Raw genomic sequence first — 24,451 nt, forward strand, 5'->3', positions numbered from 1 at the left:
CTTACTGAATCGATCATTTTTATCCTGCAGCTGCTTAAGTTGCATTTCCAGGTAGCCCTTTTCGTACCGTTCGGCTTCCAACTGTGCCTTCAGCTCTTTCAGTTGACGCGTTCGCTCATCCAGAATAATTGTCTTCGGTGTAGGCGGTGACAACTTCGGCACTCGATTACTCAACCTCAGCGGACTGTCTAGCAGATCTGCCGACGTGATTCGCGAAGGAACACTTAATTGAGAGGATGCCTGCGACATGGATGGTAGAGGCGGATCCAATGAAACGGACGATGCAGGTGGTAGCATCGTCTGGGGCATCGCATCTTGAATAGCACGCTGAATCATCATCCGGTCAACTTCTTTTCGCTGTTGGCTATTGTCTAACATAGATTTTAAAAATGCTCCGACAGCCACTTGACGCAGCTTATCGAAACCGCTGCAAATATGCTGGAAAAAGGTGTCTGGATGCCGGACGCAGGAGAAATACAACAGCAACGAGAATATATAGAAATGATCTGGGGCTGCAATTTGGTCTGATTCTGTCAAGTACAGCTCATAATGTGGAAAATGCTTTTTCAGGAAGTCTATGATGTTTTCTTCCTTGATTATGAGGGTAGATTCCATTCGACTTCGGAATCGCTGGTAAAATTCTTGCACATTGCATTGCTCTATACTGTCGAACTGGTCGCTGATCAATTCAGAATGCCTAACCTATTTAGATGCAACGGAAACATAATTTTCCACGAATTAATTTATTGTTTGTAATGCTTTAGCTAAGACCATGATTCTGTCCATCATACTTGTACTAGTCACTTACCCATTGCAACAGCACTTGAGACCAGCGGAGCCCATCCATCTTGGCTTCCAGCTGCTTATTTTCACACAGCGAAATAGAATTGAAAGATTTTTAAACACTTTACATTAATTATCTGTTGGTAGAAAATGAAACACTTGTTTTTCTTTGCAAATACTAGCAGCTAATATTCTATTTCAACTGAATTATCTTTCACGCAGCTTCCTAACGTTCTATGATGCGTTGTTTTGTACGACTGGTGCTACTGCTGAGTTACAAATTCTGCCCAACTGCTGTTGCTGGAGAGTGACTTCAAAAATGGCGCTCAAGAAGCTTCACTTCGTAATACACAGTAAAAAAATAATTATTTTTTAAATGTTTTAATACGTACACTGAAAAAATAATTTAGTATCCGAACTTGTTTTTATGATAATTTCCACAATCCCCCAAACAGTATGAACGACGATGATGTCATGCTAATCAACACTTGTATTTTATTGTAATAAGTAGAAGAGAAATACTATCGAACTATTTGTATTTTTGACAAGGGCTATCTCAAATCTAACAAAAATAGTCCAAATCACAGCATTAAGTAAAGTCGTTTTCGTTTTTAAATTGCACTACACCGGTGTAGGTAAGGTTACACTGAAACCGGTCATTTTTGCCAATTGCACTACACCAGTGCTACACTTTTTCTGCACCGATAAGGTAAAATTGAGTATTGATAAATCTACATAAACTTCAGAAGTATTGAATAACTATGAAGTATGAATAAGAGTGGTGGATCACTATAATATATATATATATATATATATATATATATATATATATATATATATATATATATATATATATATATATATATATATATATATATATATATATATATATATATATATATATATATATATATATATATATATATATATATATATATATAGTACACATTGAATCATTTTAAAGGATGAATCTCTATGCATTGTGCACTCTATTGCAGCGATTTGATTGCGCATTTTTGACTCATTTCGTTTTCAAATGCTTTGCTCGAACAATAATCAAAGATAAACTCAAGATGGAATAGTCTATGATTTCTCATGTACCATTCAAATAGGACCCCTCGATGATTTCGGTTCACCATCAGTTGTACTTCACCTATTATTTGAAACAAAACAAAAAGCGTCGAGTCGCTACATGCGACGTAACTATGACAACGTTTGCTATGTAGAATTAATCTTAAGTTGCAATATAATAGAAATCGCGGTATTTTGCTGCACATCGAGTGGATTTTGCAACAGGGAAAAAAAATCAATTAGAATTAGTGCTAAGAATCTGTTCAATTTGCAATATTCTTATCTTACGAAGCATTAAAGTGAATGGATGTTACAACATATTTTGTTCGGTATGTATACATATGTTTACTTCCTTCCAAACTTGTATTGTTGCTATGGAATATCACCGTCATTTTCAAATGTTTATCGACGCTTATTAACGAAGGATCAACAAAATTACACTATTACTAAGGTCGCTGGTTCACGATTACTGGTCCGATATTTTTCGATGGATATCTTTCATGCATTGCCCCGATTAGGCAAGATATTTTCCTCGGCTCTCGAATCACTGACTGCTTTTTCACATTTCATATATGGCCAACTGTTTCACTGACTGAAAAGTTTCTATTACGTTTCGTTTCAGACTCATCAGTGCATTAGCCGATTATGTAGACTGCAAATACCGCTTCGCGGATCAAAATAATCAAATTAATCTGGCAGACATAGCCAGTTATCTGCTCACCGTATAAGCATACCTTAATACCATTCGCTATTTAGTTTTTTCATTGCATTGTATACTTCGATTCTCTTATTTACACATTGGACATAACTATTTTACCTCTGCTTAAGGCAAACAGTTTGTGCGAAGCTTACATGACAAATTTTACCGTCATTTTACGTCTCCGTTAAGCAGGTTAATTCTGTTTACAATACACTGTTTTTACACCGAGATGCAACGTTTTACTGACGACTTTCTGGTCTTTACCATAAGTAGTCATTCAGGGTTTAAACAAAGACATTCAAACTAAAAATGAAAGAGAGCTAGTTAAACAATTGCGGGAAAAGCCAGTTTTTTATGTTAAAGCTGACAAAGGAAACAAAGTTGTTATTATAGATAAGGATGATTATGACAATATAATCATCCAAAAAATTAATGACGGACCATATAGGAAACAAAGATCCGACCCCCTTCCAGAAATTATCAAAAAAATAGATAAAACTCTCATAGAATGTAACCCTAACTTCGATATCAATCTCAGCCGCCTCAAAGTTCCTAACCCTTCATTACCAAAAATCAAAGGATTACCTAAAGTCCAAACACCTGGGAATGAAATAAGGGAAATCATCTCTTCAGTAGGAGCCCCTACCCAAAAAATCTCCAAATGGCTAGTGGAAGAATTCAAAAATATGCCGAAAAAGTTTTTTAGTAGATCCATTCCCAATACACAAGAATTCGCTACTCAACTTCTGAACTCAGGTGAAATCGAAGATGACGAAATAATGGTATCTTTCGATGTAGCCTCCTTATTCCCAAGTGTCCCGGTGAAGGACTCAATCAATCTGTTGGAAGATTGGTTAGTTAAACAAAAGAGTAGTAGTTTATGGAAATGCAAAGTAAGGTCTTACCTTACTCTAACCCGGCTTTGCATGGATGTAAATTATTTCAAATTCAGAGGGGAATTTTATAAACAATTACAAGGGGCCCCAATGGGTAATCCGCTCTCCCCATTTTTATGCGAATTATTTATGGCAAACCTCGAAGAACTTTTAAATAAACAAGGATTACTACCTAATCGCTGGTGGAGATACGTTGATGATATATTTTGCATTATCAAACGTAACGATTTGGAGAATTTTTTGGATACAATCAACAATTTACATAGGAACATAAAATTCACCTGCGAGAGGGAGACAAACAACAGTTTACCTTTCTTAGATGTTCTTATTAGGCTCTCTGACAGCTCACTTACAACCACAAATGCAAATGAGATTGGTTTGTTTTCATCAGGAAACGCATTCATTAAACACGATTCAGACGATCAATCAACTTCCGTCGACGTCCAGATTATTTTTATTAATTTTTTTAGCCGAATATTGCTCACGTATCCGACGTTAAAATTTTCCGTGAACTTGACGTAGTGTCCTTTCATATGAATTGCTTACAATTAATGTTGTTGTTCCGTAATCGTTCCATGCAGGCGATAGTCGCTTGATGCTGCGTGTGAATCGCTTTCACATATTGTTTTGTTTTCATCAGGAAACGTGTAGGCCACCCATTTTTCAGTAGGGCCGCCGTTCATTTTTCACCGGGCATAGAAACCTCAATTATACGGGAGACGAAAACTTTATCTTTCGAAATATATAGGAAGCCAACCAATACAGAGCGAGTTATACCTAATATTTCTAACCATTCTCACCAACACAAAATGGCAGCATTTCACCATATGTTTCACAGAATGCTAACATTACCCCTCAGAGATGATGCGGTAGTGAAAGAGAAAAATTTTATCTTCGAAATTGGAAAGCTCAATGGATATCCGGAGCGCTCAATCCAAACAATCCTCGATAAGAAATTAAGATCATTGAAAAAATCATCACTTACAACTTTGACCCCCCTATCAGAAACCTTGAAAATAATATCGGTAGACTTCAACTCTAACATGGCATATCCACTTAAATCAAAATTAAAACCCTTTGGCTTGGATATAGTGTTCAGTAGTACTAGCAACCAGTTGAAAACTTTCCTAGGATCTACTAAAGATCCTACTGACAAATTGAAAAAATCGGGGGTATACAAAATTTCATGTTCTCATTGTGATAAATTATACATTGGACAAACAAAGAGATCATTAGATATCCGTTTCAAGGAACACATAGCGGAAATAGGGAAAGCATCCAAGGATCTGGAACGGGGTTTATCACACCATTTCAAGTCGAAAGTAGCTGAGCATGCCTTTTCCGAAAACCATGATTTCACTACAAATGACATAAAAATTTTAAGACGAATTTCCAACCCATGGAAATTAGATTCGGCAGAAAGTCTGGAAATTTTCAAACATAATTCCACTTCTTTACTAAATAGAGACCAAGGAAATAGGTCTTCCTGGCTCTTTAAGTTACTACCTACACACAGGGGACAGACAAACATAGAAAACACTTAATCTCTCCCTACCCTAAACAAATTAGATAATTTTTTCGAGGTGTTTATACCTGTTGTAGGAATCTACCTACTTCCGTTTCATATAAAAGGAACAACATTGCAGCATTCTTTCAATAACTAAACAAAACTATCACACTGAAGATGAATATAAATTGTATTCGAAATGTGCATATGTGATGTGACGTTTATTATACAAGATTTATAGTGTCGTGAGATACATAGTGAATTTGTATAGTGACGTGATATACTTATAACAGAATTAAATGGTAATATTTAAAAAATTTATCCTTGTAAAATCATTCCGTTCAAACACTCAAACGAAAAGTTAATTAAAGACATCATATTACCAAAATACTCAGCAGACTTTTGCTGTGTATTTAATATGCAGTGACATTATTTGTCACATACTCACTCACATACATATACATTTTTGTATACATATTTTCAATACAGAATTTTTATCCCCCGTTACAGATTTATAGATTTTTCTCATGAAAAAAATAGATTTTTATATGGAAATCCTACACGCTATACGAAATTGAACAAAGGTTAGTCGGTGGTGGTTTCCTCTTCCGTACCAGCACGAAGCAGTTTTGTATCGTCAGTTTGTACGATGGTTTGAACATCGTTCGACACTCATCGCCATATAATTCTGGAACCGGAATCCGGATCTAGATGAAATTGTACATCGCTTGTGAAAAAATACTCATGAATTTGAAAATTATTCTATTATCAACTTCTTGAAGATTTTTTGAAGTGAAAATCAATGGAAGCAACATATTTTTTTGTGCGGACATGTTTTCTTCCTTGCATTGATGACATACTGTTTACCATCACTTTCCAAAGATTATCGACACATTTCAAAAAAGGATCAATCACATTACACTATTACTGAGTTTACTGGTTCACGGATACTGATTCAACATTCCTCGATCAAAACATTTAAAAAAATCTCGAAAATTATTATTATAATATTAAATCGTTCATTTGTTCAAGTTTAAATCTTGAGTATGATCAGTATCTAACGGGTAAAACAGATTGGAAAATTAACATGTGACCACAATGATGTTATGAAAACTGCGAAAATGTTACCGCGGAGACGGACTCAAACCCGTTGCTAACTCCTAACCGGGGTAACAGAAACATATACACCGATCACGAGTCTATTTCTTCCCTTCTACTTTGCCGCACGATACCGATTCGAGACTTTGTTTTTGTCTATTTCGCTATCTACGGGGTACACAAACTAGCTCAAGACGGGGCTACGTCCAAAATAGACCAAAACACAAATCGTTAATATCTGGAGGTTGAAATCATCATCATTTACTTCCAGGTAAAGGATACATTTCAAAAACTTTAATATATAGAAAATTTGGGAACGATTAAAAAAATCAATTATCATGAAAGAATTCTATTGTCAATTTCATTATTCGCAAACAATCTAAGCGCTTAAACTGGATTATGCTTCTAATGAATCACTTAAACAAGTTTTCAGTTAAGAGCACTATGGGAATTTATGAATTGTTTCATTTTAATGTAATTGTTCTCGGTCGTGACACATATAATTTTATAATTTTTGTTCTTACTTTTTTCTGCTGAAAATTGTTGCCAGACTTTTGCCGGAATTCTGATAGAATTCCAGCAAAAATGGATGGCCGTTTGGGGAGAGTCTGTCTGTGTGCAATATTGATAAATCTGTATAAATGGCATCTCTGTTCAGGATTCTCATTAATTTTGCTGAATAACGGATTTGAATTCTGCTGAAAGTTCGTGAGAGTGTGAGATAATTAAAATTTGAGAACTCGATATTGAATTTGTCAGTAGAGACAGAGATGCCAAGATGGCAGATTTTTTCACTAATGTGCAAACTTCACGAAGAAGTCGCAGATGGTTTTTCATTACTAGACTTTCACAGTCTTCCGAAAATTTGATGTTAGTGCAGACACTCGTCGAAAAATTGGCACTATTCTTCGTAGTTCATGGAGAAATTTAAACGCCATCAGACTGTATAAAAAGTCTGGTCATCGACTTACGGAGCCCCATCCAAAAATATTCGAAAATGTTACCTGGCATCACTGAGTAAAAGTGTGAACCAAAGAAAACACTTCCCTTGTGCTTCTATTTATCTGCTTTATTTTAGCAAATCATTTTGATTTGAGTCCAGCTTCCCATGGTTTTTCATCTTTTTAATACAAAATGAAAGTGAAAGTAATATGCCGCAATCCGGATAATTATATGCGGGAAACTAAAAAAGATATTCATAAAGTCTTTCGGAACTACGATGCAGCACTTCACCCGTTCGAAGGAGCACGTGAATATGTACGGGCTTTAAATTCGACTAAACTGGAACGGGTATTTGCGAAACCATTCGTCGGAAATTTAGACGGTCACAAAGATGGTATATCAGCACTGGCAAAACACCCGAAAAGCTTATGTTATTTACTAAGTGGCTCATACGATGGAGAGGTGAAGTTATGGGACGTTCCAAATCGTGAATGTCTTCAGAGTATATTGTGCCACAGTGGCTACGTACGAGGTATCACCTTCTCTAATGACGGCTCTAGGTAAGAAGTGATGTTAATGAAGTTTACATACTGTGTTTTTAATGGTTGTTTATTTTTTTAGATTTTTAACAGTCGGTGATGATAAAACCATTAAAGCCTGGGATTCGTCAATGGTAGACAGCGATGAAAAGGAACATGAACCTTTGAACACGATTTTAAGCAAAACTGTCATCACTTCGATTTCTCATAACCACGAAGAATCCTTTTTCGCGACATGTGGAGAAAGTTGTCACATCTGGGACCAGACTCGCAATTCCCCTATCAAAACTCTTCAATGGGGTGTTGACACGCTATTTGATATTAAATACAACCCGGTAGAAACATCTCTATTAGCAGCTTGCTGTAGCGATCGGGGAATCATATTCTACGATCAAAGAGAAATTAAACCATTGCGAAAGATTGTCATGACATTAAGACCCAATCAGCTAGCGTGGAACCCGATGCAGGCATATTATTTTACAGTTGCCAGCGAGGACTACAACTTGTACACATTTGATACCCGACGCTTGAAAAATCCTCTAAAAATACACAATGGACATGTTTCTGCTGTAACATGCGTCGATTATGCACCCACAGGGCGTGAATTTGTATCTGGTAGCTATGATAAAACAATTCGTCTTTTTGATTCTCACAAGGCGAATAGTCGAGACGTTTATCATACCAAACGGATGCAGCACGTAACGTGTGTCGGCTGGTCCTTAGACAACAAATACATTTACTCTGGTTCGGACGAAATGAATGTGCGTTTATGGAAAGCACGAGCTGCTGAGAAATTGGGTGCACTGCAGCCTCGTGAAAAACAAGCGTTTAAATATAACGAAGCTCTCAAGGAAAAATATGCGGCCCATCCACAGATCCGTCGTATCGCTCAGCATAGGCAAGTTCCCAAAGTTGTTTACCAAGAACGTAAGAAACTGCAAATGGCCAAGGAGAAAATCAAACGGAAGGAGGAGAACGTACGAAAAAACACAAAGCCTGGCACCGTGCCGTATGTTGCTGAGACTAAAAAGAAGGTGTTGCGCGAAGAACACTGATTTTTTGTCATTTTATTTTAAAAACATTTCCGTTGATTTCTGTGTCATTACAGTTACAGTTATACAAATAAAACTCATTCGAAATAAATTTTGTATTATTAAAAATTAAACTATGTTCATGACGATTCGGTTGAAAAAACATTATGCATGTTTATATTTCAACGACAAAAAATATATTTGGTAATCGGAAAGGAATTAGTGCACAATTTCTCATAGCTCATCCCATGAATCATTTCCAGAATCACTCAATAAATTCTCCACAGTCTGTTTATCAATTGTTGGATCCTGCAGGCTGTACTCAGGGACCCACCAATCTAGTATTCGCAGTTGTCGTACTGGGACAAATACGAGCTCATCCACCACTCGCCTACAGTAGTTAACCATTTGCAACCGGACTTTGTAGTTACGCATACCCTGGTCCAGTGTTTGTATCAGAGAGCCCACATATAACTGTTCGTTGTACTGCGGCAACGTATGTAGCACATCCGTTACAATAATAAGTATCTGGCAGCCTTCCTCGGAATTCATGTAGGTATCTCTTAAATAGTCCCTTGATTGCTTCAGTCGTTGCATTTCAAACGAATTGGCTAGTCGACTACCCGGAATTAACCGCGCCTTCAATTTGAAACAGTAATTCCAACCAGTTTTAGTTTTGCAGTACCACGAGAACAACACCTGTCGACCGGTGATGCGATGTGGATTTCTAAATGGTATAGTAGCAATTCGTTGTACCAACGGGGGATAAGTGTAGAAAAGGGATCGAATTGTACAAGCCCGTAGGCCTCTAAGCGTTTTCATACATTCTGGCTGTAGATGTCGTGGCATATCTACGCAGGGATCATAATATTTTTTATAGATATGTTGCCAAAATTTGGCAGATTGAACCACTACATATGTTTTGCGACATATTAGCGCAAAGCGCCAAATATCTTCAGGTCGAATTTGCTCTGATATTAGGTACCATATATCGATCACGTAATCGACATAAGAAATATTTGCAGCTTCGTGAATTCCGTCTTCTACGCTGGTTTTTACAGATGATCCTTGAATAGCATCATCATCTCCGTCATCTGCGCTTTCATTGGTACTATCAAGCAACAATTTATTACATTTGCGAAATCGTGCAACTTTATTTGTTGTTCTCATATCAGCAAAGTCGTAGATTGAAAAATCTGAAAGAAAAAAACACCAACAATTAAAAAACCGATACATATATCAACAGCTGATTAAATGTGAAGACCGTTTACCATTCTTGGAAGACCAATTACGGCAAGATTTTACTTTAACGAAGCTCATAACGTCTATCACATTTTAACAGATGTTTTTCTGTATATGTTTTGAAATTATTTTTTTAAGAGAAATGTAGAATAAGTAGGTGTATGGATCCACAATATATTTTTTGTAAAAATCGGTATCCACTCCAGTATATGAGAGGCAGTATTTACAGCTTTAACATATAATGACGTCACGAATAATGATGTTCAATATTGACATTTCATGCCTTTTCCGAGCAAGGGCGAAACTAGCATTGAAGGCATTAGATTTTTTTATCGTCACAACTCAATTCGATTTTAATCAATATCGTCAAAACCTCGACATTTGAGTAGGACTCTAATGCCCTCTAGAATGAGAAAAAACGATTCTTGAACTGTTTTGATATCATGGATTTATCAGCCCCCATTTATAGTTCAGCATTTTCAGTCCCCTATGCAGATTGAAAGAAAAAGAAACATTGAACGCTTGTTCTCTTTTTTAATGTGGAACACATTTTTGTTTTCTATATAGGGGTGCAAATTAGAAACTCAAGAAAAATAAACGTAGAAATGTGATCAGGTTTTGAACAATTACAGCTCAGTCAATGTTGTATCAATTATTAATATTATATCACCATTTGATTGGAAATATTTTTACGTATTGATTTGAATGTTCATTGCCATGTATTTTTAATTGTATATCATTGGAATGTTGATTAATAGCTAGCAGTGTCCTTTATTGTCTGAAAAATATCTGCGGCATACCGGATTTCCCTGCCATAGTCGACGGTTTTGAAGGAGTAAGCGATATATCAAAGGGAAACCATAGCTCTGATTGGTCAATCGATGCAACAACGAAGCTGTTGGAAGCACGCGAAGCTATAAATAGAAGCGAAATTAAAGCTAACGTTTCAGTCCTATGTGTAGCTTGCTAGAGATAGATTGTTGCTACACAGCAAGGCAAAAAGTGCCATAAAACGATTTGAAGCTTTAATTGGTATGCTCTAATTTTGTGTCATGCAAGATTGGATGAAATCCCATGGTGTGTCGTTTGGTTGTCGTTTGTCGAAATTGACAACTACCCCAGGGTAAATTTTGAGTGCATGATTAATTTCTAATTTATATAAGATGAACTCGATTGATAATGAGAAATAGTTTATCGCTTCAACCGAAATCATAGAATGGTAGTAATGGTAGAGAAACGCTTGCGTCAAAGATCTTGGTGTCTATCTCGATGAGAAGTTATCATTCAAACAGCGCATTAACTACATTGTTGCGAAAGCTTCACGCTGTTTGGGATTCATATTTAGAATGGCTAAGCACTTCAATGATATTTATTGCCTGAAGAATCTATACTGTACACTCTACTTTGGAATATTGCTCAGTAGTCTGGAACCCTCTTTACCTCAATGGAGCTCATAGAATAGAATCTATACAACGTAGATTCGTATGTTTTGTTCTTCGACGATTACCTTGGAATAATCCACATCAACTGCCGAGCTATGAAAGTCGCGGATTGCTGATTGGCCTTGACACACTACAAGTACGACGAGAGCTGTCGCGTGCTTTGATGATAGCTGATATTTTGAATGATAGGATTGACTGCCCCGCTTTGCTCTGTGAGGTTAATATCAATGTTCGTCCCCGTGCTCTCCGTAACAACGCCTTTCTTCGACTACCTCTACGTCGCACCAACTATGGAACAAACGGTGCCGTTATAGGCTTGCAAAGATCGTTCAATCGTGTATCATCTGGATTTGACTTCAACCTTTCACGGAAAACAATTCAAGCAAATTTTTTACTTTGTATTAGAAATTATCATTAGGACTACAATGTGTCTGTTGATTTTACAATAATAATAATAAACAAACAGCTATAAAAATAACTGCGAAGCTTAAATATCGATATCCGTATCGCAAGTATGTACAAACATATAAGTGCATACATTTGGGCTATTGATGTAATTTCGTCGGCTATAAAACAAATACAAATCACGACAAATAGAGTCTATATTCTGGGTTCGCGTGTTCGGTGTTAGTTCCTAATAAAGATCAATCTAAGCAGACTCTCGTATATTTGCGGATTCAAAAGTGTGATGATTAATTGAAAATGTCGATCATTAGAAATTTTGGTTGCCTTGTTCCACATCAATGGCTCGAACAACCCCATGAGGCTGATCCTTGTAGTTTTTTCAATAAAAAATACAAAACTTACGCTTTAATTGTCATACGATTCCCGCTTCCAAACTATTCTTGGTAGTTAGTAGGGGAAAAAAATAACACGATCACATGTTAAGAGAAAAGCCTAAATTATTTTGCTGGTGTGAAGCGAAACGATTTTCTCAAAGCCAACTTTCATTTCTGCCTAAATGATTTTTTGTGGGTTGTGTTTAAAAGCTCATACTGTAAATATTACTTTCCTTTTATATTAAAAAAAACTTTTAACTTTGATTGTAACTTTTGTTTCAACTAACGACCCTCTCTAATGTTTATCGAGAATTTCAGCAATTGGCGTGCGACGACTTTCGAAATCCGGTATTGTTCGGAAATAAACTGGCATCTCTGCTTTGTTTAGTGCATAAAATTTATGTCAACATTCAAAAATGGTGTACACTGTAGAATTGTGCATAACAAGAGAGATATAAATTGAAAATTATAATAATAATACTATTATACCTTTAGTTCACAATCAATTTTCAATAAATAATATTTTATTAAAGTGCTTGCATCATGACTGTGCCACCGAAATTTGCTGGCACTGGTTTAGAAGAAGTTAACGTGCCGGGTCAAGCTTTTCTGCGTGACGCGTAAGATTAACCATTGTTCGTATGCCACAAAATAATAATTTTAATTTTTCCAAATAGTCTATCTTGCTGTGATGACCCATTGAAAGCGATTGAAAATTTCCAGCTAGAGAATGGCATCTTGCTACCATCGCTTCGACCAATGCTACCCTTGTTAGATTTGCATGGAGTTCGCAGATTAGATTTTCACACATCCGTCCTAGAAGAACTACGCGATAAACTTATTGCACACATCAACGAAGTTGGTGCAAAGGAGGGTAGGGAACGTGACCGAAAACTGAAGGAACTCCTGGTGAAAAGTTTTCCGGTAGTGCGCGTTAAAGCTCTGCGCCCCGTTGTAATGTGCATCTTGAGAAACACCAGCCATATCGAAGATAAGTATTTGAGAATCTTGGTAAGAGATCGCGAGTTATATCAAGATACAGATACGGAAGTCAAAAGACAAATCTGGCGGGATAACCAATCGCTGTTTGGAGATGAAGTTTCACCTCTGTTATCACAATACATTCGCGAAAAGGAACATATATTGTTCGATCATATGAATTTGAACAATCTATTTTTTACTCCAACTCCGAAGGTTCGTAGACAAGGAGAAGTTGTACAGAAACTAGCACACATGATCGGTAACAGTGTTAAGTTGTATGATATGGTACTACAATTTTTGAGAACACTGTTCTTACGCACTCGAAATGTCCACTATTGTACGTTACGTGCAGAGCTACTGATGGCACTACATGATCTGGAAGTACAGGACATCATTTCCGTTGATCCCTGTCACAAGTTTACATGGTGTTTAGATGCTTGTATCCGAGAGAAAAATGTCGATATCAAACGTTCCCGCGAGCTGCAAGGGTTTTTGGATAACATCAAGCGTGGTCAAGAACAAGTACTTGGAGATCTTTCAATGACTTTGTGTGATCCTTATGCTATAAATTTTCTGGCAACATCTGCGATTAAAATTTTGCAACATTTAATAAACAACGATGGTCTGCCAAGAGATAACACCATATTAATACTTCTACTTCGGATGCTGGCATTGGGTCTATCAGCCTGGATTATGATCGATTCTCAGGACTTCAAGGAGCCCAAACTGGACAGTCAGGTCGTTACTAAATTTTTACCTGCTTTGATGTCATTAATGGTGGATGATCAGGTCCGTAACTTACATTCGAAACTGCCACCGGATGAACGTGAAAGTGCTATAACAACTATCGAACACTCCGGTCCCGCACCAGACGCTGTTGAAGCCTATATTCAAGAGAGCTCAGTCGCTTCCATTCTGGCGATGTACTACACACTGCATACATCCCGACAGAAAGATCGTGTTGGCATTCTCAGAGTCATGGCCATATTATCCTCCTGTAAAGACGATCGTGCATACGAAGATCCATTTCTGCATTCGTTAATTGCACTTTTAATTCCGATGTCCGAAGAATTTGCCAATGAAGACTTCTGCACGGGATTGTTCGATGAATTCCTTTTCGCTGGTTTGACTCGGGACAATGTCACGCGACACATGCTCAAACTACTCTGGTATGTCCACCAAAAACTGCCACAAGGCCGCCTACAAACACTGATGAAGGCATTGCAGCCAAACGCACAGCACCACGAGAACGTACATAAGCTCTACGAAAATTTGCAGAAACGCGTGATGGCTGCGCACCACGAGCCTGTACAAGAGCCGATGGACACAGATTTCGATTCTCCGCTGAAGAGTGTCCCAACACCGGGACCTCATTATGTTTAATAAAAATAAACTTACTTTTTAACATAATAAATCATTTATATCATCGTACGTACGTTTTATAAAAAATGTAACACGTTTTGAAGAAGCGCAAAAAATTTTGTATTGTTCTTTTATTGTTTATTTACAACCAACAGATATATGAAAGTTGTTACACCCAATTAATATGGGTTGAACAACTTTCTATCAAAAATCAGTAACTAGAAATTTAAGCAACGAAAGGTTTTTCCCAGAAAGTATTACTCTCCAGCAGTGGCGTATATAGGGAGTAGGGGGACGATAGAGTTCAGTTTTTTTCCCTCAACCAACCAGGGAGGCGATAAATCTTATTTTTCCCCGAGCGCCAAATTTCCTCGGTATGCCACTGCTCTCCAGAAAACTACCATCACGATAGTACTAATTGCTGTTTTCTAATAGGGTTAGGGCTCCCTATTTCATCTAATTTATAAGGACATTACCTTAAAAACCTGATTTAGCCACCAAAATTACAATGATTTTTTCATATTTCTGCTTAATTCACCTTGCTCTGCAATGAGATTTAATTCACACTCCTTGGAAATTAAAATAATGTTCATAAAACAGCAAAAAACACTCATGATATGTTCACTACTCTGCTCCTAATTTCATCTCAATGGATTTTTATTCATCCTATCGTTAATCCTTTATTCATCTTATTAATTGGCAATGGCGACAGCAATCAAAACAAAACATTACACTATTACACTCTCAAGCAGCCCTTACACGAACATTTTTTATGTCATTTTTTATGATTACTAAATAATGACATTGTATGGAGAGTTCATCATTACTGCCCTTATACTTTCATTAAAAATGATATTTCTTTTTAGTAATGAAACTTTTAATGATTGTGTAAGGGCCGCTTCAGGTTCAAAATGCCAAATTTTTTCGTAATAAGGGCCTGATGACAACTATAAGACAACACAAGATATTTTTAGAAACAGTTTGTGGTTGTGTTAAATGCGCAGGCAACTTTGTACATGCATTTTTGGAGCATTTACGCACCCATTCTACACCAGACGGCGATTTTGGTGTCACGGGTTGCTCAACTACAGTACTATTACACTGGGGAATCTACGTTTATTTTATTTATGCTGCTATGCTATCCAAAAGTATACTATGACAATCCCAGAAAATCGGAATAATAATCTTTCCGACCCATTGAGACTCCCTTCCAGGAACTCGTGCTGCGGCGACTTCAGTCCATTGTCGGGTAATCATTTATTTCTCTAGCGTATAATAATGGATCCAGCCAAACATGTACTCTAAGTGCACTTGCGTTTGTCTTTTTAGTCCTAAATGAGTATGTGCGAGATCCAGCGGCAGAATATCTTTTTCATTTGAAGAATCTTGCCCAACTATGACATGACAATTAATTTACATTTTATTTGGTTTTGACACTGTTCGCTTCGTATCAAACATTTTTGTTTTGTTTCTGTTTCTGATTTCGGGAGGGGTCAGATTACAAATTTAAGTGAATACTATACTGTAGGGATGTGATGTTACAGAATGATAAAATATTATCTAACCTTAAGGAAAGTATTATTGCGTACACTGCAAAATTGTCCAGCACTCAGAGCATCGTACCAAATACAAATAATTTGTATTTGATCGTACTTGTAGCAAGAGATGGAAAATCTATAAATAACATGGGTGCTAGCTGCACTGGGCTATTCGTCATCTAACACTCGATGTGGATAGACGAATAACCTGCTACGACTAATTTCGATTTTGTTTTTTTTATGCGCAGTTGCCTACCTACCCGAGCTATGGGTAAAACGCGCCATAGATCCGAGAACGTAACAACCAATACGCTGATCTACCAGTTGATGTCGAAGAGGAACTGCAGGAAAAGGAAAAAATACCGCCCTTCTACCAGAAGGGCTTCCCACCGACTCTACGCTCGGATTTCAACACGCTGATCAGCAAAGGACTACAGGCAACAAACCGTTTATGTACTGAAGGCTACAAAGTAGTGGAATTGTACCTGAAGCAGACAAAAGCGGAATACTTCACACACGATATTGCCGCCAACAAACCTATGAAGGTTGTACTTCGAGAACTACCCTACATGATGGAAGCCGAACTAAAACAGGCACTGTCGGAGGCTGGACTAATGCCTGTGATGGTGTTTAAAATGAAACGACACAACACGGACAATCGAAAGTATCGAGATCAACAGCCTTGATTCATCTGGAGAAGGGCTACATCACCATGAGTCAACTAAAAACGATAAAATCGTTATTTCATATAATCATCCAATGGCAAAAGTATAAACCGGTACATCGGAATGTCACACAGTGCAGTGCGACCATCCATTTACTAGCAAATCGTGTCCCAAACGTGATGAGTTCACAAAAATTCGACAACAGGCGTCCCGTAAACAATCAACGTGCAAGAATGTTCCACAGAAGGAATAAAATAATTTCCCACGGCTCCCCCCCGAAGAGGGATATTCCAAATTTGCCGCCATTTCCTCACAGCAATCCCGCTTTCAGCCGCTGGATCACAAAAAGATTCTTCCTCCGAAATCTCTCATGGATGGGGCAATAATCAACCACAAGCAAAGGATGATTCTTGTGACTTATTCTCTGCTGAACAACTGATCGTCATTTTTGAAACAATGACAACAACACTACGAAACTGCAGAACGCGGTTAGATCAAATCGGCGCCTTAGGCAAATTCATCATCGAATATGAAATATAATGAGTTGGTTGTAGTAAATTGGAATGCTTGCTCACTCAGGAACAAAACTGCTGAATTGTCCGACTTTCTTCAAGAGAAGAATGCCGATATTGCTATTTAAACTGAAACTCATCCTAAACCTGAAATTTCTATTTTTATTTCCAATTACAGAATTCACAGGCTCGACAGGACAACTACCAGAGGAGGGGGAGTTGCCATTGCCATTAAACGATCCATTCAGCACAGGCTTCTGTCAGCCTTTAAATTGCAACTTATAGAAGCCATCGGAATTGAGATTGCAACGACGTTGGGACCCGTCATCATCATTGCAGCGTACTGCCCCAAACAAACCAATCTTCGAGATGGCACGTGTGCATCATTGAAGCGAGATCTGGCTATGCTCTTTCGACGACAGAACAAATTCATCATTACTGGGGACCTCAACGCACGGCATGAGCTGTGGGGAAACAAAAGACAGAATCGAAACGAATTTGTACTTGCCGAAGATTACGAAGCTGGACAGTACAATATCCTCCGGATCAACGAACGCGACTTTCCAGATCGGGAGTTCATTCCATTTTGGATATATTCACCAGCAACATCGTCATAGACAGCTCTCCGGTTGTCTTCAACGAGCTCTCTTCCGACCACTTTCCAGTAATATTGACATTGGGATCTTCACCAGAAACAGTCCCAATTCAACCTCGGAGGAACTTTTATCGCACCGACTGGGTCCAATTTCGACAAATCGCCGAGCAACCTATTTATATCGATTTGCCACTAGATTCCCCGATGGAAATCGATGCGACCCTATCTTCCTTCCAGCATTCAATACCAGTCACACGTGATAGGACGGTTCCAGAACAACATATGCCGAGGTCCTCTCTTCAAATTGACAGTGTCACCAAGAAACTCATCCGACTTCGAAATAGCTACCGGAGGCAGTATCAACGAACTGGCATCCTAGATAAGAAGACTTCTTATAACAACTTAACTAGGATAATCCAGGAAAGGATATCTGAGCTTCGCAACAGGAACTTCCAGCAAAAGCTTCGACGAATTCTCCCACATTCAAAGCCCTTCTGGTCCTTAACTTGCTTAAGAATAAATCGAAGCCTATTCCTCCTCTGATGTCACCCCAGGACACAGCTGAAGGAATACCTTTAATAACATCAGTAGAGAAGACAAATGCGCTAGGCCAGCAGTTTGTGTGTTCTCACAATTTAGGACTCAACATTGTTAGTCCACATGAAAAAGCCATTGCTGATAGCGTAGCTGAGGTTGACCAATCAGACAGCTTGGTTCCTGAGTAAAGTAGAGTCACTGCGAATGAGCTGATGGCTATTGTGAAAAAATATGAAGGCCCCCGGTTTCGACAACACATTCAACATTGAGCTGAAACATTTGAGTATTCGTTCATTTGTTTTCTTAGCTAAAATTTTTAACAGGTGCTGGGAGCTTGGCTACTTCCCTTCAATGTGGAAGTTAGCTAAAGTCATCCCAGTTTTGAAATCGGGGAAAGATCCTTCCTTTTCCAAGAGCTATCGGCCCATCAGCTTACTCTCTGCCCTATCCAAGCTGTTTGAAAAGTCAATACAAAGGCGCATTCTTGCTTTCGGAGATGACCACCGTCACCTTGGTATTACATTCCTGTAGTGGAATTTGACCTTTGGTTTCAATAGACTTCGCAGCCGATTCAGTGTGTACAGAACCATTGCATGGCTGATGCTACAATTCTACTGACACTACGAACCCTTACAGGTCGCTGCTCGAACACACGACAACTGGTTTGTAAGACCAGTGCCCTATGCATTGAACCGCCGACCCGGGACGAGATGAACAGGATATAATACTGGAAGAACAGTTTGGGTTCCGGAAAGGAAGATCCACCACCCACCAACTCACAAGAATTAACAACGTCATCCAGCGACACAAATCAGTGTCCACAACGACTGCCATTGCAATATTGGATATTGAAAAAGCATTAGACAATGTGTGGCACGATGGTCTGGTGTTTAAACTGCATCGGTATAATTTTCCGATGTATTTTATTAAAATTATCAAAAATTTTGAGGGTTCAAGACCAAAGGCAGTCAACTCTACTGGCAAGGTAGAAAGCTATGGGAAACGGTTCTCCTGCAATTAATGTGTTTTATTCACAAATAACCGAAAATTATTTAGGAGTGCCTTCGGTACATAGCATTAAAACTTATCATAAGGACGCGTCTGTTGAATTTTACAGTAACTAAGTACACACATGCGTGATTTAGCTCAAGGCTTTCGGATAGGTAATAAGACTCATATTCACAATTTTTAAATGTTCATGAAGTTTATTTGAAACTGTTCTGAGTCAGCTTCAGACTTGTTGATTTTGGTCTGCTTGGTAAAACCACAACTCTCTTGATGTATTCTGTTTCAATCTTCTCTTTACTCTGCCTTGTGATGATAATGGACCAGCTTATATTAGAATAACGTGACACCACCGTAGGTAAACTATTCCAAATATCATTTCCGTGTAACATAAAATTGAAGCATTATAAGCAACCGAACATGAAATAACTAGTTGCAAGTTTAAACAACAATTATTTTAAATTAACTGACATAGAAAGAAAAATGCTGATCAGTGCTTGGATTTATATTAAACACATAGAACACCCTCGTCAAAGTAATGTGCCTGTGAGTTTCTATTCGGCATCACATCTAATCGTAACAGGCATGCCAAGTTCAAGCTTGACTTTGATGATCTCTACAGCAGTTGGCAGCAGTGATGTTTGTCACGTTTGGGCTGTTGGACCGCTTCTTGAGTTTTCTTCTTGCGATTAGAAATATCCCGAATTAGGTCGTAGAAAATCTGTTTTCGTCGTTACGAATCGATAACCCAAATTGACACCATCATCGTTATGTAGGTCCAAAATGCAAAAGATAAAAAAAGTGTATACAAAATCAAACGTCCGATGAATATTCGAAAAACAAAAACAGTTCGGTGGCACTCATTGAACACACTCAAAACTCTGCGACATGTGCAGCTTAATTTATGAGCTTTTCTAGAAGCGTGTAGCAGCTTGACAACTGATTCAATTTCCAACAATATTCATGGCGAGGTTACGTGAAGAAAGATGCAACAGAACACAATTTACAACGTTGAAAATGAATGAAACGAAAAATGTAATAATGCATTTAGCGGAAGCAAATATTGTACATTTAAATGTTTAGCTTAATTTACATGATTTTATTTTTATCATTTCGCACGTGTTGAATTTGATCTCAGGATTTGATCAATACTCGGGTAGCATCATCTCTAACATATAATTAGTATTATTCTGTTTTTTTTATAACCGACTTATTTTACTGATATCATCATCCATTCGTAATGACTCTTGAGTCACTTGTTTATTAGTATTCCATGATGCAGTTTTAACGTAATAAAAAGAGATATTAAAATCGAGAATTATTTCGAATGAATGCTTTGTGTCCGTGTATGTGTAGTAAGGTTTGTGTTTGTTCTCGTTTCTGTGCTCCCTTATCGCGAAATTTCTAAATCAACGTGCACTTAATTTTCCTCCGTTTCGATTTGTCTTTGGCGCGTCCGTTGGTCGTCTTGGAATCTTCCGTTTTTCGTGAGCGTATCTCGCGCATTAAATCAAAGAACACCTGTGGAATGTAATGTAAAGAAAGATAGAGAACAGATGCAAGGAAGCGAAAACAAAAAGTAGATGCAATTCACGATACACGAATTGTTACAGATTTGTTCATGGTACTTTATGGAGTTTGGCATCTAGGGTTTGTTCTAATAACTCTAAATAACTATGAAGCGGCAAGCCAACGACCAAGATTTAAAACCTGTGCAAACTGTGATGGCACTCAAAAATCCAACATAAACCCGGTTTTTTCAATTAACGTTCTGAACGTACCTTATCGACATTTTCCCGTGTCTTCGCCGACGTTTCGACGTATGGCACACCCCACTGCTGTGCACGAGCCTGACATTCGGCTAGTGGCACTTTTCGTTTGTCGTTCAGGTCACACTTATTGCCGACCAGTAGAAACGGAATATTCTCATCGTTCTTCACGCGCAATATTTGCTCTCTAAAAATAATCAACTTTTAAAATTGAAATTCTAATAGTAAGTATCACAAAACGTACCGAAACTCCTGCGTTGCCTGAAAACTATCGTCTTCGGTGATTGAAAAAACGCACAGGAACCCTTCACCGCTACGGAAGTAGTTGTCACGAATAGCAGCGTAGTCCTCCTGGCCCGCCGTGTCCAGAATATCGATCTGTACTTCTTCACCGTCTAGGACCACCTGTGCAAAAGAAACAGAAACGTAACAAACTATAAATGCTATATTTGGAATTATCTGACGTGCATGAAGTCCAACAACATTCGATGTTCTGATACATTTACACTAATTTTCATAATTTCAATATAACGTTAAGTTTATCTATGATAATTTAGCAATTAGCAGCAACTTCTTTTCTATGATTTCTTTATTATATTAGATTCGATATATTACAAGACAAACCCGATTAAATAAAATGAATGTAAAAGATTCCCCTGTACAGTATTTTTTCTACACTAGCGCAAGTTATACCAGATACCAAAAACAGCAGTTTGTAGAGTGCTCAAAACCTAGAAGGAAATCATGTGTGTGGAAAGGAAACATCGGATATACGCAAAATCTGAAACCAGGGATCGTCAGCCACACAGCAAGGTGTTGAGGTGGGTTTAGATCCGAATAGAAGCAATTTGATCGATGACGAAACATACGTCAAGTTCGATTTTAAGAAACTTCCCGGTCAAAAATTTTACATCGCGACTAGACGTGGGGATGTGCCGGGAAGATTCAAGTATGTGTTTGCCGAACGAATTCGCGAAGAAGATGATTTGACAAGCGATTTGCAGTTGTGGCATGAAAACGAAACCATTCTCACATCTTTGATTACGCCATCCCCAATTTACATCGAAGAAGGCCTGAAAAAAATGTGTGTTTCCGTTCATTACTAGCAACAAAAAAGTTTTTGTCCCCAAAATAATGAATATATTCCTGCTCCACGGTTGATTCTGGATAGGTACTACAATGATACTAGATCCTCTTTGATATATAATATTTGAGACAACTTTAACCTGCCAGTATTAATTATGGGCAGCATGACACGGATCTCAAGACCTACGTCCAAGTGCATTAGATTTACCCCTTCGTTCAACTTCAATTCGACTAGATTGGACTTGGAAAATATTTCCTGATTTACACGGTTGCGAACATTTACCAATCATCACCTCAATTAGCTAATTCAGTTAATATTCCATATGATTTGACAAAAATATTGACTGGACAAAATATCAAAGTAATATATCCAGTGCCCTAAACTCAATGGAAGAGCGCCCTCTTCTTGAAGAATATGACTTCCTCATTTGTTCGACTTTGGATGCCGCAAAACTAGCCCAAACCAAACTACTTCCTGTTCAAATGAGTAATAGAAGGCCTCACAACCCTTGGTTAGAACAAAGATTGCTCAGATGCTAAACATGTGAAACAAAATGCTTGCTAGACGTTTCTAAAACTAGAAGGAGGAATTCCTCAGAATTCTTGGTTTTAGAAACCAAATACAAGAGTATACTTCGAGTCGAGAAATGTAGCTATTGGAGACATTTTGTCAAAGGTTTGTCAAGAGAAAACTTAATGAGCACTCTTTGGAACACGGCCAGGCGGATGAGGAATCGTAACGTGGGAAATGAGAGTAAGGAATACTCGAAGCGATGGATATTTGACTTTTCTTAGAAAGTTTGCCCAGATTCTGTTCATACGCAGAGCATTATTTGGGAGTCTCCTCCAAATAATGGTTTCATTGACAGCCCCTTTTCAAAAATGGAATTTTCCATAGCACTCTTGTCTTGTGACAATAATGCTCCTGGGTTGGACAGAATAAAATTCGACTTGGTGAAGAACCTGTCTGACCTCGCAAAAAGACCCTTGTTGGAATAGTTCAGCAAGTTTCTTGAGAAAAACATTGTGCCACGTGACTGCAAGAATGCAAGTGAAAGTTATCGCAATTCAAAAGCCGGAAAACCAGCTTCCAATACCAACTTATATAGACTCATTGCATTGTCAGAAAATTATTCGAAAACAATTGTCTTCCACGTTTCGACACTTCGGTCGAGATGAACGGCTTGTTATCAGATACTCAGTTTGACTTCTGTAGAAATAAAAGGACGATTGATTGCATTACTTTCGTCTGACATCCAAATATCCTTTTCCCAAAAACAACAAATGGAATCTGTATTTTCGGACATAAAAGGAGCATTTGATTCAGTTTCCATTGATGTTCTTCCCACCAACATAGACTTCCAGCGGTTATGAATAATTATTTGCTAAACCTTTTGTCAGAGAAGCGCATATATTTTTCACATGGTGATTTGGCAACATTCAGAATCAGCCCATTGAACTCCCGCAAGGATCATCCCTTTATAATTTTTACGTAAATGACATTGACAACTGCCTAGTAATCCCATGTACACTAAGACAATTGGTAGATGATGGCGGAAGTGTGTGGAATCCCGGAACACCTACGCTCGATGGAAATCCCAAAACTATTTTCAAGTAAGTTCAGGCATATTTACTCTGAGAAAATGTTTTACACGGACGGATCACGAATTGAAGAGGCTACTGGGTTTGGTATATTTAACAGAAATGTTTCGGTCTCATTTAGGCTTCAAGAACCTACCTCTGTTCACACAGCAGAGTTAGCTGCAGTTCATTTTAGCTTGAGTGTAATCGTCACATTATCTCCAAACCATTATTTTCTCTTCACATATAGTCTGAGCGCAATTGAAGCCATTCACTCAAACGCTGCTGGCAAAAATCTATTTCTTGGGCAAAATAAAACAGTGCCTGAACGATATATTGAAAAATAATTATCAAATCACTATAGTTTGGGTCCCGGCTCATTGCTCCATTCCAGGCAATGAAAGAGCCGTTATTTTAGCCAAATGATGTTCTGTTAAAGGTGAAATTTATGAGAGACCGATTGCTTTCTACAAATTCTATAGCGCGTCTCGACAAAGAACATTTACCAGCTTGCAAGCTTCTTGTTAAAAAGATGATCTGGGTCGGTGGATTCACTCAATTATTCTTAAATATCGACAAAGGCATGGTTCAGGGGGCTGGATGTGAGTAGGGATTTCATTCGTAAATGAGTAGACTCATGTTGAATCACTACACGTTGAATGCAAAATTTTTAATAAAAAATGAAGTTTGTTTTTTTTAATAAAAATGAAGTTTGTTTGTATTTTTAATAAAAATGAAGTTCGTTTGTATCAGACAAACTCGAAATTGTTTATGAAATTATCAACAAAAT

General features: G+C 37.8%; 5 protein-coding genes across 9 annotated transcripts in view; 2 read left to right on the plus strand and 3 right to left on the minus strand.

The window, feature by feature from the left end:
* Window positions 1-1,028, minus strand: part of LOC131425361 (centromere-associated protein E) — a 33,118-nt gene extending 32,090 nt beyond the window's left edge. For all 3 annotated transcript variants that reach the window (XM_058587195.1, XM_058587194.1, XM_058587196.1), the window contains exons 1-2: window positions 809-1,028; window positions 6-702 (exon numbers count right to left, since the gene is read on the minus strand). In XM_058587195.1, coding sequence (XP_058443178.1) covers window positions 6-702; window positions 809-847 — 736 coding nt within the window. In that variant the 5' untranslated portion in view covers window positions 848-1,028. The remainder of the gene's footprint in view (window positions 1-5; window positions 703-808) is intronic.
* A 6,044-nt stretch (window positions 1,029-7,072) lies between these two features.
* Window positions 7,073-8,701, plus strand: LOC131425362 (DDB1- and CUL4-associated factor 13). Its single transcript, XM_058587198.1, has 2 exons — window positions 7,073-7,557; window positions 7,619-8,701. Exons 1-2 carry the CDS (start codon window positions 7,190-7,192, stop codon window positions 8,589-8,591), a joined length of 1,341 nt encoding a protein of 446 aa, XP_058443181.1. The 5' UTR covers window positions 7,073-7,189; the 3' UTR covers window positions 8,592-8,701.
* A 40-nt stretch (window positions 8,702-8,741) lies between these two features.
* LOC131425363 (transmembrane protein 183) lies at window positions 8,742-10,032 on the minus strand. The gene is made up of 2 exons (XM_058587199.1): window positions 9,839-10,032; window positions 8,742-9,763 (listed from the first exon to the last, which is right to left on the minus strand). Exons 1-2 carry the CDS (start codon window positions 9,885-9,887, stop codon window positions 8,802-8,804), a joined length of 1,011 nt encoding a protein of 336 aa, XP_058443182.1. The 5' UTR covers window positions 9,888-10,032; the 3' UTR covers window positions 8,742-8,801.
* A 2,412-nt stretch (window positions 10,033-12,444) lies between these two features.
* LOC131425364 (negative elongation factor B) lies at window positions 12,445-14,477 on the plus strand. Its single transcript, XM_058587200.1, has 2 exons — window positions 12,445-12,650; window positions 12,708-14,477. The coding sequence occupies exons 1-2, from the start codon at window positions 12,574-12,576 to the stop codon at window positions 14,392-14,394; spliced, it is 1,764 nt and encodes a 587-aa protein (XP_058443183.1). The 5' UTR covers window positions 12,445-12,573; the 3' UTR covers window positions 14,395-14,477.
* Window positions 14,478-19,405: 4,928 nt separating this feature from the next.
* The window catches only part of LOC131425365 (ras-related protein Ral-a), a 66,919-nt gene continuing 61,873 nt past the window's right edge, over window positions 19,406-24,451 (minus strand). For 2 of the 3 annotated variants that reach the window (XM_058587202.1, XM_058587203.1), the window contains exons 3-5: window positions 21,239-21,399; window positions 21,007-21,181; window positions 19,406-20,746 (exon numbers count right to left, since the gene is read on the minus strand). In XM_058587202.1, coding sequence (XP_058443185.1) covers window positions 20,630-20,746; window positions 21,007-21,181; window positions 21,239-21,399 — 453 coding nt within the window. In that variant the 3' untranslated portion in view covers window positions 19,406-20,629. The remainder of the gene's footprint in view (window positions 20,747-21,006; window positions 21,182-21,238; window positions 21,400-24,451) is intronic. The other variant, XM_058587204.1, reaches the window with a different exon arrangement.

The sequence above is a fragment of the Malaya genurostris genome, chromosome 1, assembly GCF_030247185.1.
Source record: "Malaya genurostris strain Urasoe2022 chromosome 1, Malgen_1.1, whole genome shotgun sequence".
Classification (NCBI taxonomy): Eukaryota; Metazoa; Arthropoda; class Insecta; order Diptera; family Culicidae; genus Malaya; species Malaya genurostris.

What these genes read in the sequence shown, in the direction of transcription:
- LOC131425362 (XM_058587198.1), top strand. Translation starts at nt 7,190, where the DNA reads ATGAAAGTGAAAGTAATATGCCGCAATCCGGATAATTATATGCGGGAA. An exon ending in TTCTCTAATGACGGCTCTAG is followed by an intron (nt 7,558 to 7,618) that starts GTAAGAAGTGAT and finishes TTATTTTTTTAG; the next exon opens with ATTTTTAACAGTCGGTGATG.
- LOC131425363 (XM_058587199.1), bottom strand. Translation starts at nt 9,887, where the DNA reads ATGAGCTTCGTTAAAGTAAAATCTTGCCGTAATTGGTCTTCCAAGAAT. An exon ending in TAATTGGTCTTCCAAGAATG is followed by an intron (nt 9,764 to 9,838) that starts GTAAACGGTCTT and finishes TTTTTCTTTCAG; the next exon opens with ATTTTTCAATCTACGACTTT.
- LOC131425364 (XM_058587200.1), top strand. Translation starts at nt 12,574, where the DNA reads ATGACTGTGCCACCGAAATTTGCTGGCACTGGTTTAGAAGAAGTTAAC. An exon ending in CAAGCTTTTCTGCGTGACGC is followed by an intron (nt 12,651 to 12,707) that starts GTAAGATTAACC and finishes TTTTCCAAATAG; the next exon opens with TCTATCTTGCTGTGATGACC.